The 13,733-nt window shown below is 34.9% G+C and overlaps 1 protein-coding gene across 1 annotated transcript; it reads left to right on the top strand.

The window, feature by feature from the left end:
- The first annotated feature begins 3,756 nt into the window (after positions 1–3,756).
- LOC138384459 (olfactory receptor 5W2) lies at positions 3,757–4,692 on the top strand. Its single transcript, XM_069469964.1, has one exon. It carries the CDS (start codon positions 3,760–3,762, stop codon positions 4,690–4,692), a length of 933 nt encoding a protein of 310 aa, XP_069326065.1. The 5' UTR covers positions 3,757–3,759.
- Positions 4,693–13,733: the final 9,041 nt, after the last annotated feature.

Below are 13,733 nucleotides of genomic sequence, written 5' to 3'. Positions count from 1 at the left end.
GTTAGACTAAACGGCCTACAGGGGCAGTGAAGTTTAGGAAGCTAAATCTAGATCCTACCTAAACAGTGTAACCTGAAGAGATTTGTTATCCCTGGAGACAGGGAATCACCTGATGGCTAAATGAGTTTGGACCAAGAAAAATTCCCATTCCATCAAATATGCATCAGAGAAGAAATAATGGTAGTAAAACTCTCGGGTAACACAAATACATCTATGTCTTCAGTTTAAAGAGGGGAAAATTATCACAATTACATAGTATGGGCTTGGCCTAAACAGTATCTCCCATTGCTGTAAATTTAATATATTTGTGTCAGCACCATCATCCAAAGAATGACATTAAAACATGAAAAGGCATTGAAATGTACCATTAAGAAATCATTTTCCCCAAATCATAAATGCTTTAATAACTTTAGCATAAGGTATAGTAGAGCTTTATAGGAATTTTGAAAAAAAGGCTATGTCCCTGTCTACTCCCAGGTAAGGTTTGATAAGATACAAGAATTGCCTGGAGTATTCATGTATATGCACTGGCTTATGCCTATAATTTGCCATATTATTTTTGTGCATACAATTTTTTTCATTTACTTTTCTTGTGGTTAAAAAATATAAATTAACTGCATTAAGACATACTGTAAGTAGGAATACCTTATTGCACATTACAGTCAATAGTAGACTGTAAAGAACACATAGAAATCTGCTCCTGTAAGCACCTTGCAATGATTCACACATTATAAAATATCACTCAGAACATGGCCAATACAGAGAGTTTCCTTCAAGGCTTCTACATTGTGCAGCCTCAGGGACACCGTTTTACTTATTTTCTATGTGTCTCCTGGAAATATGCCATACGGTGGCCCTTTGCGTACCCAAGTTAATAATAGTGGAGTGTCCAGTGAAGAAAATATAAAACAAAGTATATTTTAATTTGGCAGCCTTTCCTATAACTCTCTTCTGTCTTCAGTCACCGGTGAAATCTTGTTTATGAATCTAACTTTAATGTAAATACATTATAACATTCCATAAGAGTAGCCAAGGTAGCTATTTTTTCAAAGATAGAGGGATTTTTTTGTTTTGTTTAGTTTTGTTTTTTTGTAACACTGTAGAAAGCTATTGAGAGCAGGTACATTGGATTGAGACAAACTTAAGGCCTATGAGACTCCAGAAATTTACTGATTACTTCTGGATCTCACTTTTGTTATCTGTATAATGAAGTTACTAGAGTTAGAAGCACAAAATAACGTTTGAAATATATGATAATATATATGGTGATTAAATATACGAGAGACATATGACAATTTGTAAGATATCCACAGTAACCTACATTTAAATCCCCACCTTTTGCCCCACAAGTCCAGTGCACAATAAAGAGGTGCTTTAAAAGCACATTTTTGGAAGGGAGAGTAGAGGCATTTTTTATGGTCAGAGCAGTGTGAATGCAGAATTTAGCTCTCTGCCCCATGCAGCCAGAGACTAAGATGGTAGACCAGGATTGGGGGTGGGGAGCATTGCATTGGTACCTGTATAGGAGACACTAGAGTAGGCACAAAATTCACACTTCCAGTACCTTCCAATTATCAAAGGATTGCCATGAGTAATAGTGCGCAGAAGTTATTTTGGAAATAAACAGAATTTGGCTTTTTTTTCCTGAAAGCAGGATTCCAACACACACATTTTTTTTTAAAAAGAATCATCTTTGTACATATGAACTATATTAAGAAAGATACACCTCAAAGGCTGTTATGTCTATTCTTTGTTGAGCATCCACCAGCCTGACAAACTGAACATATTTACCAACACATATTCGTATTTAGCAACACATGTTACTCATGAATATCACTGTTCTAGGGACTGTAGGGACATACATACTCATGCAAGAACAGATAAATAAAACATAAGCCACGAAAGAGTTCACTAGCTGTAATGGATGTTGCACAGCCATAAAATAATTGAAATCAGGGTACTTAGAATGTAGTGGGGGGAAAGGAATCAAACAATGACTAAGGAAAAAAAGCAGCATGTAAGATGACCGTATTTCTAAATGGGAGGTGAAGAAGACTGCTTCAGCAATGAAAGAAGCAGGATGAATAATGAGGACATGCCAGGCATTAGGTAGGGGATCTATTCGAGTTTCATTGGATGTCTGGTTTCACTGGAGGAGGGTGAAGATTCATGGTAACCATGAAGCATAGTGTTAAATAAATTCTGGCAAATTTCAGACATTGATCAATGTGGTGATGTGGATGAAGGATTAAAAGTTCAGCCTTTGCTAAAGTAGTTGCAGCATTCACAGGGGAAAATAACAAACTAGGAATTAATTAATCATATTTCAATCACATAAAAGAGTTAGTGCAGAGGCTTAAGAGACTCAAGTCCCAGCAGTCACCAGATAAAAATAAAATGAGATCCGCCTATTGTTCACATATCAGAGATAAGGACGGAAAGACTTGCTTATCGCAGGTAGGTTTCTGCATGGTTCAATTTAAAGAATATAGGGGGAAAATCTTACTTTTTTGGAGACATGAGGAATTAAGTACTGAGGAATTTATAAATACATTTTATGCCTATTTTGCTCAGTTAAACTCTGCAGTCTAATGGTCAATGATATTTTCTTGTTAGAGCTTTGTGAATTTGACTGACCTCATGTGTCATTTGTATAGATAGTAACGATTTTACTTATTTATAATTTAATAAAGATTAATAAGTAAACCATTGCTTTTTAAAATCACTATGCAATATTATTTACGGTACATGTAAATTTAAGATTTGCTCTAGTTTTCTTCAAATTTTAACAGAAGTAACACATCAAAAATACCACTTTATGTAAATTCAAGTTCATATGGACCACATGCCAAAATATTTAAGTCTAGAAGAAATAACAATCAGATCAACACCCACATTGCAATTTTCACATATCAACAGATACACACAGAGATAATCCTCCTTCACACACACGTGAACGTGTACATAGCACAAGAAACAGAAGCCTATATATCTCAGAAATATTTATTGTTCTTCTTTCCATTTTGATTTTAATAAAAAACCCAATTTAAAAGCCAAGAGTAAGCAAATGTGCATGTTATAATCTGTCGTACCCACTTCATTTTATCACTTCTACCTGGCTTTTCAAGGAATTTGTCCTTTGGAACAAAATGCTGTGGCAAACAAGTGATAAGGAATGATAGAATAGTTCAATAAAGCATGTTTCATTTTTCAGTAAGCACTAAAAGACACCACACCAAAAAGAATATTTTAATAATTTTCATTTATTAACCTGTATGTAATATCATTATCAGTGATAAAATAAATTGTATTTTTTGAATAATGCAATAAATAGGATTCTTTTTTGTCAAACGTATGAAATTTTTGGTCTCATATCTTCTGGCTTTGTCTCTCTGATGTTGGTGTTTCTTTGAAATTATTTTGGATCTGGAAGGAGTTCTTAGTTTATTCAAATCTGCTGGCTGAGATCAGCAATAGAGGCCAAGACAAATCACATATCTCAGGAATAATTACATATAAATCTAGAATCAAAGTATATCAACTTCCTATGCTAGACATTTTTAATTATTTTTACAAGATAATTCCTTTAAAAGTGACACTTGCCTAAGATATTTTCTGAGGGTAAAGAAGAAAAATTCACAGAAACAAATCATGTTACCTTGCAGATAACATTTTTTGGGTATCCAGAAAACTCAAACCCTAATTTATCATTCTCTTGATGATTTTTTTTGTAACAGTGTAAAAGAAGAACAAAGAAGAATGAATGGGGGAAATTGTTCCTCAATAACTGAATTCTTTCTTTTGGGAATTACCAATAACCTAGAGGTAAAAGTGACCCTATTCGCCACATTTCTAGTTGTTTATCTCATAAATCTCCTGGCAAATCTTGGAATGATCATTTTAATTAGAATGAATCACCAGCTGCACACACCGATGTACACTTTCCTCAGCCACCTCTCTTTTTGTGACCTCTGCTATTCCACAGCAGTAGGGCCCAAGATGCTGGTAGATCTACTTGCCAAGAACAAATCAATTCCCATCGTTGGCTGTGCTCTGCAATTCTTGACCTTCTGTGTCTTTGCAGATTCTGAGTGTCTGCTACTGGCAGTGATGGCCTTTGATCGATACAAGGCCATTAGCAACCCCTTGCTCTATGCAGTCAGCATGTCCAGCAGGGCGTGCTCCCTGCTCCTGGCAGGGGTTTACCTGGTGGCAATGGCAGATGCTCTGACACATACGACACTGACATTCCGCTTGTGTTTCTGTGGCTCTAATGAGATTAATCATTTCTTCTGTGATATCCCCCCTCTCCTTCTGCTGTCTTGCTCAGACACACAGGTCAATGAGTTAGTGATATTCACCATTTTTGGTTTTATTGAACTGAGTACCATTTCAGGAGTTCTTATTTCTTACTGTTACATCACCCTGTCGGTCTTAAAGATTCACTCTGCTGAGGGGAGGTTCAAAGCTTTCTCCACCTGCAGCTCCCACTTAACTGCAGTTGCCATTTTCCAGGGCACCATGCTCTTCATGTATTTCCGCCCAAGCTCTTCCTACTCCCTAGATCAAGACAAAATGACTTCACTGTTTTACACCCTTGTGATTCCCATGTTGAACCCTCTGATTTATAGCCTACGCAACAAGGATGTAAAAGAGGCCCTGGGAAAATTGAAAACTAAAATTTTGTTTTAAGTAAATAGGGCATACAGTCATACAGTATAAATACATATGTATTTATATACACAAATGCATACATACCCTTGTTTTCCTCAAGTTATGTATTATAACATAAAGTTGTCCTAAATATTTTAATTTGATATAATACATATTTTACTAAGCCACGATATAGCAATATTTTCATTTCTTAATTATGCTTAATTCATTATGTGTTTTCAATTTAAATGAGGTTCACTCTATTTTTGGAAAACTCTCCAGTCTTTTCATTAGTGTGCCAAATTTTCATTTGTTTAATGTTTATTTTGTGCATTAATTTTTCTAAAAGTTATCAAGTGTTTTAGTAAATTCCTTATACACTTCTGTGTGCTTTGTATTTCATGGTGAAAACACAAGTTCCTATGCTAATGAATCTTATAATGTAGTGGAAACTAGAAATGTTAATTGATCAAACTTACAAATAATTCATAATAAACTATAAAATGTAATGAAGTCAATAGGCAGGGCACTGTGAGCTTCAGCAACATGACTAACTAGAATGCAGAGAAGGAAAGATTCTTTGAAATGGGGACATTTACTTCCAAATCCAAAAATGAGTAGAGCTACGATGGATTGGTGGGGAGAAGAAAGGATTTCAGATGGAGAGGCTGAGAATTGGAGATTCTGAGGTGGGAAGGACAGCGCCTTATTAGAGGGAAGGAAGTCCAACATGGAAGGACTAAAGAACAAAATGAAAAACTTCAGTGAAGTCCATCCTTGTGCTGATATTCTCAAATCAGTCACTTCCACTCAGCTTTTCTTCCCATTTTTCCCCATCTCAGCCCTCATTAAATGTTTCTTTTTGAGGATCATAAATACTATTTTCCTAAAGGCATTATTTGATCTCTCACTGTTTATTAAAACACTGCCTCCAATGTGAAACAGCAAGAATTCTTTGCTCAAGGACTGCATGCACTATGCCTGTCATCCCAGCACTTGCCTTGTTCTGAGACACAACCAGAGTAGCAGGGAGAAGGGATATGGTGTGAATGGTTAATAGGTGTAAAAAGACAGTTAGATAAAATGTATAAGATTTAATAGTTGACAGTGCAACACAGTGACTATACTCAACAATCATTTACTGCACATTTCAAAATAAATAAAAAACTGAATTGAAATATTCCTAACACAAAGAAATAAGTGCCTGAGTTGATGGACACCCCAGTTACCTTGATTTGATCATTATTTATTGTATGCCTGTATCAAAACATCACATGTACACCATAAATATGTATACCTACTATGTACCCATAATAATTAAAAATTAAAAAATTAAGAGTATTATGGATTAAAATAAATGCTAAAAATCACACATGGTATATCATTTTTGAGTGCTTGTTAGATATCAAAGTATAAATAACTAAGTGTATGATATGTACTTTGAGTATATGTTTTATAGCTTTTAAGAAAGTAAATAAAATGGTTGTGGATACTAATACAATGACTCTATAAAGACATGTCTATTAAGTACACAGGAAATAAAGAGCATCCATCTCAGTGCTTTCTTGATGTTCATCAATGTCATCTGGCTCTGCTCAAGTTTATGATGTCAAAACACCAAAACACTGGGAGAAGCTTGCTAAGAAACCATGGCTATGGCCACATATTTGAAGAATCATACAAAACTTAATGACACTTTTAATTATCCTTTACAATTGTACAGTTAAATGACAAGCTAAAAGTCTTAGGTTTTCTAGCTACCACTGTGAAACATCCTTCTCTGAGAACATTTCAAAATGGAAGGAAAGCCCAGGAGGCTTCTCTGCTTTGCAAGGTGGCTTTTATGGGACACTGTACCAGGTTAGAGGAACGTACAGTGATGGAAAAAAAACTATGAGAAATGCTTCTTTTAAAATCATGTCTTAAGGTTTCTATCTGTGCCATATGTTCTCAATGTACCTGTAATCTTTTGTAAATCTTTCTTATGAGCAGCAGCAGGGCAGAAAACATCATTTGAAATATTGTTATAGTTCAGACAAATTGGAGGGTCAGCGGATTGTTGTTCATGCATAAGATATAAAATGACATCTCCCTGTCATAGGACATATGACAGTTATGTCATGGAAAGATCTATTTGATCTGCCTGTTGGCTCTTTTAGTCACATCCAATAAGTGCAAACTTTCAACCCCAAGAAAGGCAGGATTTTAAGCTTCATAAATATATATCTAAAAAGGAAGAAAACAAGTTGATTAATTGTAGGCTTCATCACTCTGAATTTGTGCAAGTAAAAATCACTTATTGGAAATATAACTTAGAAAATTCATGACTTACAAAGGAATTTGGGGCGGATCGCCTGAACTAACCCTTCCATCTTATTATTCCACAGAAATAGGGGAAGCCTATGTCAAAAGGCTTTGATCTGTTCTAGCTTGTCCAGTTCAACACCCAACATTCCCTTCCATTCTCTGTCTCTGTACACACAGCTACCAATGACTGCTGGACACAGTATTGTCCAATATGATACTACCAATGACTGTGTGTAGTAGGTTAACACTGTGGGCATGCTTCTGTGTCTTGACTTCTTTCCTTCAGCCTTGAAACTGAAATACCTAACCGTAATAATGACACAGTTATGGTGGATTTGGATATATGTATAAAACAGTGAAGAGACAGATACACATTGGCAATAGGTCCTATAACTTTACTTGTTAAAATAGAGCTGTAATAATTCCAAATGGCACAGTAAGTGAGAGGTCCTGTGTTAAAACCAGAGGCAGCAACTTTTAATCTCTCTGGACTTCTCTTTCTAGAAATGCACTTATGAACTAAGCACCCAATGCCACTCTAAATTTTTAATAAGTCACTCTTCCTCACTAGACATCAGTACCTCGTTTCTCTCAATAGATAGGATCACACTAGATTATCTATAAGGTCCGTTCTCATAGCCACATTTTTTCTTTGTATATACATGAGCCTATTACTTTGTAAACCTATCCCTGCTATCAGAGATGTAGTATTAAAAAACAAAACAAAACAACAAAAATAATGAGTGTCTTTGTCTTCATAAAAAAGAACTACATACATTGTGTCTCCAGACTGATTCAACATGAAATGACAATGACAATGATGTAAGCTAAAATGTGTGAGCTGTGAAAGGCCAGATACTGTTAAACACAGCCCCTTTAACTGGCCTTCCATTCTGCCTTCAGACTTTAGTAGACAGGTCACTGAAGTGGTTACACAACTATTAGGGTTCATGTAAATAAAAATTAAACCCTCAATGCAGTACTATGCCTCACCTAAATATGTCTAAAATTAAAACAATTGATAATATTAACTTCAAGTATTAGTGTGGATATGAAAAAACTATAGTTTGTGCATGTGGGCAGTAGAAGTCAGAATTGGCATTGAACTTTCCAAAAGTGTTTGGCAGTATCTAACATAGCTGGACATGTGCATACCTAAGGCACAAAAATTCCATTCCTTGTTTTATACTCAATAAAACTGAGTGAATATATACACCCAAGGTTTGTTCAGAAATGATCGCAGTACCATTCTTTGGAGGTTAATAAATAGCATACGGCGTGTTTGTTCATTAAGATGCCACATAACAATGAAAATGAATGAACTGCCACCACATGCAACAGTATGGAGGAATCTTATATAAAATGAGTGAAGGAATCTAGACAGACATGAATACAAGCTGAATGATTTCACTTCTAAATTTGTTTTAAAATATACAAAACCAAACTATCATATTGGACATCAATTTATATTAGGGTAAGGGACAGTCTCTGAAATGCTGATTATGTTCTGAGTTTTGTTTTGGGTTCTAGGTGCAGGAATGTTTTTATTTCTGAAAATTCACTTGATGGTTATATATGTGTGTGTGCAGGTGTATACATACATACATACATATATATGTATGTATGTATGTATACACCTTTAAAAAATTCATCTATAAAACCTTTAAAAAGTTTTCGAAAAACAAAAGCTATTTACTATCAGATTGTAAGCAACTTCAGGATTTCATTGTTACTTTTTAAATCTCTAATAGTTTCCAGTACACAATGCATTTTCAAACTACACTTGTTAAATTAATAAATCACACAACTCTTATAGAGTATTTCATTAAATAATTATCCTTTATGCTACTAAAAGTGTGCTCCCTTGCTTATAGAGCATAGATGATAGCAATCCACAGGCACTGTTTTTCTTATTTTCAGCAAGAGTGAGATTAGTGAACTTAGTTTTCCTTGGTACCAATATCACACACTAAACTTATTTGGTAAAGGCTCATGACTCAAGGACCGGAAACTATTTTCTGAAGGAAGAGCTTTATATTTAGACAGTTTCTTACATAGTGTTATGGTTAGTGGCACCAACGAAACCAGAAAAGCCATGTAGATGGGGATGATTTTGTTTTGATTTTTTTCTCACAGTTTGTCTTTGATGTCTTAAATTCTACTTTATGTCTTTCCCCCGCTCCCCGTGATTAAAAATGTCATTTCCTATTAAAGCACAAATCCCTTTGGAAGGCAATTTAAATTAGCCAATTTTCAACAATATATTGCTCCCTGTGCTCTGGTACGAATGGGGAGAGGGAGTTAGACTGTATGCTCTGAGGAGCAGCCCTGTTTATGAAGTTACAATCTGGATCCTGATTAAACAGAGTGTAGCCTGAGGAAATTTGGCATCTCGGGAGACAGGGAAGCACATGAGGGAAAAATGAGTTTGGAAAGGAATCAGAAGAAGATGACCAAGGATGACTCTACCTCCTCCAAATATGCACCAAAGAAATAGACAACGATAGTAATGGTCTTGGATAACACAAAAATATTACTTTTTTGAATTTACCTGATACAAATTTATTAGCAATTACGTAGATGGTTTGAGCTTTGCCTCAACAATATCTCCCACAGGAATACATTTGGCATTTTGGTATTGGGATCATCACACACACAAAAAAATGACAATAAAATATAAAAAGTCATTAAAATTTTCACTAAGAATCACTTTTCAAAAAATAATAAATATATTAATTTTATTAAATTTCATGCAACAAATATTCTAGCCTTATAGAAAGCAAGGGGGAAATTCCATAACAACACACAAGAAAAACAAACAAAAATAACAACAAAACCTATGACTCCATTTACCCCAAGTGGGGTTTCAGAAAAAAAATATGAAATTATCTGAAGTATTGGAGTGCATGAACTGTTACATGTCACACACATTTTTTTGCTGATGTCTGCACAAATTTTGCATATTTAGTATTTGTGACAATTAAATTAAACCACATTAACACTCAGGATGTACAGCTGATTACATGATTATTGTGTATTTTCTTGAAATATCCATCAACAACAGACATTTAAAGATCACGCAGCAACCTACACTTGTAAGTGCACTGTAATGATTCACATATTATAAAATATCACTTAGAGGATGACTACTACAAAAAATATACCCCCAGGCTACCAGGTTGCAAAACTTCAAGGGGCACCAACTTCTTTATTTTCCATTCGTTTCCTGGAATTGTGCAGTGCAATGGCTCTCCACACTATTTTCTATTAGCACCAATATTAATGATGTTCAAGTGCCTGGTTGATATAAATTAAACAAATCACCCCACGATGTAGCAAACCTTATTCACTCTTCCTGCCCTCAGTCACTGTTGGGATCCTGTCCTGGGTGAGAGGTGAGAACTGAATGGCCTCTGAGGAGTCTATGGGTCATTAATTTTGTGAATTTTCAGACATCACTTTCGTGTAAACATACCACTGTATTCTATGGGAGTATTTAAGAGAATGATCTTTTAAGACAAATATACTTCATTGCACTTTATTCAGAAATCTATTGTAAGCATTTCCTGTGGATTCAATGAAACTTAATGTCTGTGCCATTCTAGAAGTTTACTTATCAGCACCAGGTTTCAGATTTTGCATCATATAATCGTTTTGAGACAACTCAGAACATACAAGAAACAGATGATAATATGTGTCGATAATTAGACAATATAAAACACCTGACCAAGTCCAAAATTGTCTTTTATTAAAGGTTAAATCTCCTGTCCTTAAAGGCCATTTCTTAAAATACATTTTAACGTAACACTTGAATAGGATAAATTATGTATATGTAATTTTACTCATATCAGACTTATGATTTGAAGAATTGCATTAATATATAAACCAAATGGCCATTAGCAGAGGAAAAATTAAAGCAATTAATGTACATAAATAGAAATCAATGCATTATCTCTAATAGTATTATTTATATAGAAAGCGTGTTTATTCTGACATCATTTTTGTTTAAAAATTAAAAATCTGACATTATAGACAACAAAAAATCTGATTATCCCTAGGCAATGTGATGACAATTAATTTTTTTTAGACTCTTTCCAGAAGAATGATGATAATTAATTATTGCTGTCTTTACAAAAATCTTATTTTGTGCATGTGTTTAGAGAAAACTGTTTGTATATATGTCTGTGCAAGTGTGTGAGGGTGAGAATTTGTTATGTACAGTATGTAATTAAAACAAAATGCCTCTGTTGATGTTGGTGAACTGAAAATTATGCTGATTGACTAGAGTCATTTTACTATTGCTAATTATATATAATATTGGGCATTAGGCTAGATAGGAACAGAGGAAAAAAAATTAAAAGATCTGTATATTTTCCTTAATCATCCTACCTGTATAAAATATTATGTGTTAAACCATATTATTATATTTTCCATGTATTCCTGTGAGACCAAGTGCTCGACATCTAGGGACCACACACACAGCTAGTTATATAACCCAGGGCAATCAGGAGACAATACTGAACCTTTGCACTGATAAAGCTGTGTCCAACAAAGAAGTCAATAGTTCCGCATCAGGTACTAATATTTTTGGATGTTTTCTAATTTATTTTGAATATTTATTTAGCATCTTACAAAACCAAAGGAGAATATAAAACAATGGGAACATTTCTTTTAATTACTGTAATCTTTTCATTTACTATTTTAAATATATACATATTAAATACATAGCAGGGAATACAACAAAATGCTAGCATGGACTATAGATGTGGCCACACAATATTACAATTTTTAGTCTCTTACCTCTACTTTTATATATATTTTTAAAATGTTAAATTATAAATGAAATCATTATTTTTAAAGATATGTCAATAGGGACAAATATCTAGATAAGTTTAAGTCAAGGTTTTGGAGACCTGCACATTGATCACTATACCATTATTCAAATGTCATCCTTTTTTTGATCTTCATCTACCTTCAGCTCCACTTTTCTTATATCTCCACAGAACAGAGGGGGCATGTATGATGTTATATAGATTATAATTGGTTTAGATAAAATATAACAGCAGGATCTAGAATTCAATTGGCCTCCCAAGCACCACTAACCTTTTTAACCAAAGGCCAGCGGATTTCAGAGGTATGCAAGAGAAACAGAGATCAAAGAGCACAAGACAACGTTGATGAAAAGTCGTCTTTTCCTTTGGGTAGATTCCCAACAGTGGGATTGCTGGATTGAATGGGAAGTCTACTTTTAGATCTTTGAGGAATCTCCATACTGTTTTCCATACAGGTTCTACTAATTTCAAGTCCCACCAACAGTATAAAAGCATTCCTTTCTCTCTGCTTCCATGCCAGCATCTATTGTTCTTGGATTTTTAATACAAGCCATTCTAACTGGGGTAAGGTGATTTCTAATTGTGGTTTTATAATTTCTGGGGAATCGAGATGAGGAACATAGTTAAGAAATGAAATTCTCTGTAGTTATGGGACTGTGGGCATAAGAATATTCTTGCTATACGCTTTAAACGTTCTAGTGCAGATTTTCTTTTATAGAGTGTCTTTTTTTCCTTTGGCTAGATGCCCAGTAATGGGATTTCTGGATCAAATGGTAGTTCAACACTTAAGTGCACAAATAGTAGTAACAATCATTGGGTGTCAGGCAGATGGGAGGGGTTAGGAGGGGATGGGTATATTCACACCTAATGGGTGTGGTGTGCACCAACTGGGGTATGGACACACGTGAAGCTCTGACTCGGGTGAGGCAAAGGCAATATATGTAACCTAAACATTTGTACCCTGTAATATGCTGAAATAAAAAAAATATTCTTGCATATCTGATCTGTTGGTGAATAGATCGTACGGATTCTAGTTGATCAGGCGAGAGGAACTCATATAGTAAACCATAGTCCTTTATTTTTGCCTCTCTGCCCTCTGTGCTACCACCATTCCTGCAATTAGGTTCAAAATGTGCTTTATAATCTCCCCTGAGCAACAGTAGCTTTCAGCAGAGGGGAGCATGGTTAGGCCTGACATACTCCTATCTGCCCACTCTAGCTTACTTTTTGTGGACACCTTTCTACTGGCTTCTCTAGCAAACACCAGCCTTTCTACTCCGGTGGTTTGTGAACCACAGACTCTCCATATCCCAATGACAATGGGATGCAGGCTTGCTTATCCACGCTGGAGAGGCCCTAGGGGTTAACGGGGAAGTGGAGAAATGTTATATGTAGGAAGCTGCCATAGCTCAGCCCGCTCCACAGTTTAAATTATGACAGAAAAATAATGGGATATATTCATTATTTGCACTTCTCACTTAACTATGCTTCTCTAGTACAGGATATAACATTTCTACAAAATTGAGAACAACAATTTTGTCAGAAGATGTGGACTATCTGAATGAACTAATTATAAGAACTATTACTTTGAACTCTGAGGACACCAATTCCTTAATATATCAGAAGAGCGTAACTCATCATCAACATAAGTAATATGTTTGCATGAAAATAGCATGATTTAATTTGGATGAAAGTGTGCTACAATCTCTGTACCATGCCTTGCATATACAAGAGATCTCATTGTTCTTTCGATTTATATTAAATTGGGTATATTTCCAGAAGAGTCAGTTTATTTTAAACAATCCTAGCGTTGTTTATATCATTTTTCTTTTAGTTACAACAAAAAAAAAGATGAACAGTTTGACCATTAACATAGTAAGATGATGTTAATCTTCCACTTCCATTTTCTTCTGTCACACCAGGGATTTCCAGATCTGAGTG

This window comes from Eulemur rufifrons, chromosome 6 (assembly GCF_041146395.1).
Source record: "Eulemur rufifrons isolate Redbay chromosome 6, OSU_ERuf_1, whole genome shotgun sequence".
In the NCBI taxonomy this organism is placed as follows: domain Eukaryota; kingdom Metazoa; phylum Chordata; class Mammalia; order Primates; family Lemuridae; genus Eulemur; species Eulemur rufifrons.
The sequence above is the reverse complement of the archived record's forward strand: the minus strand, read 5'-3'. Positions and strand labels throughout refer to the sequence as shown.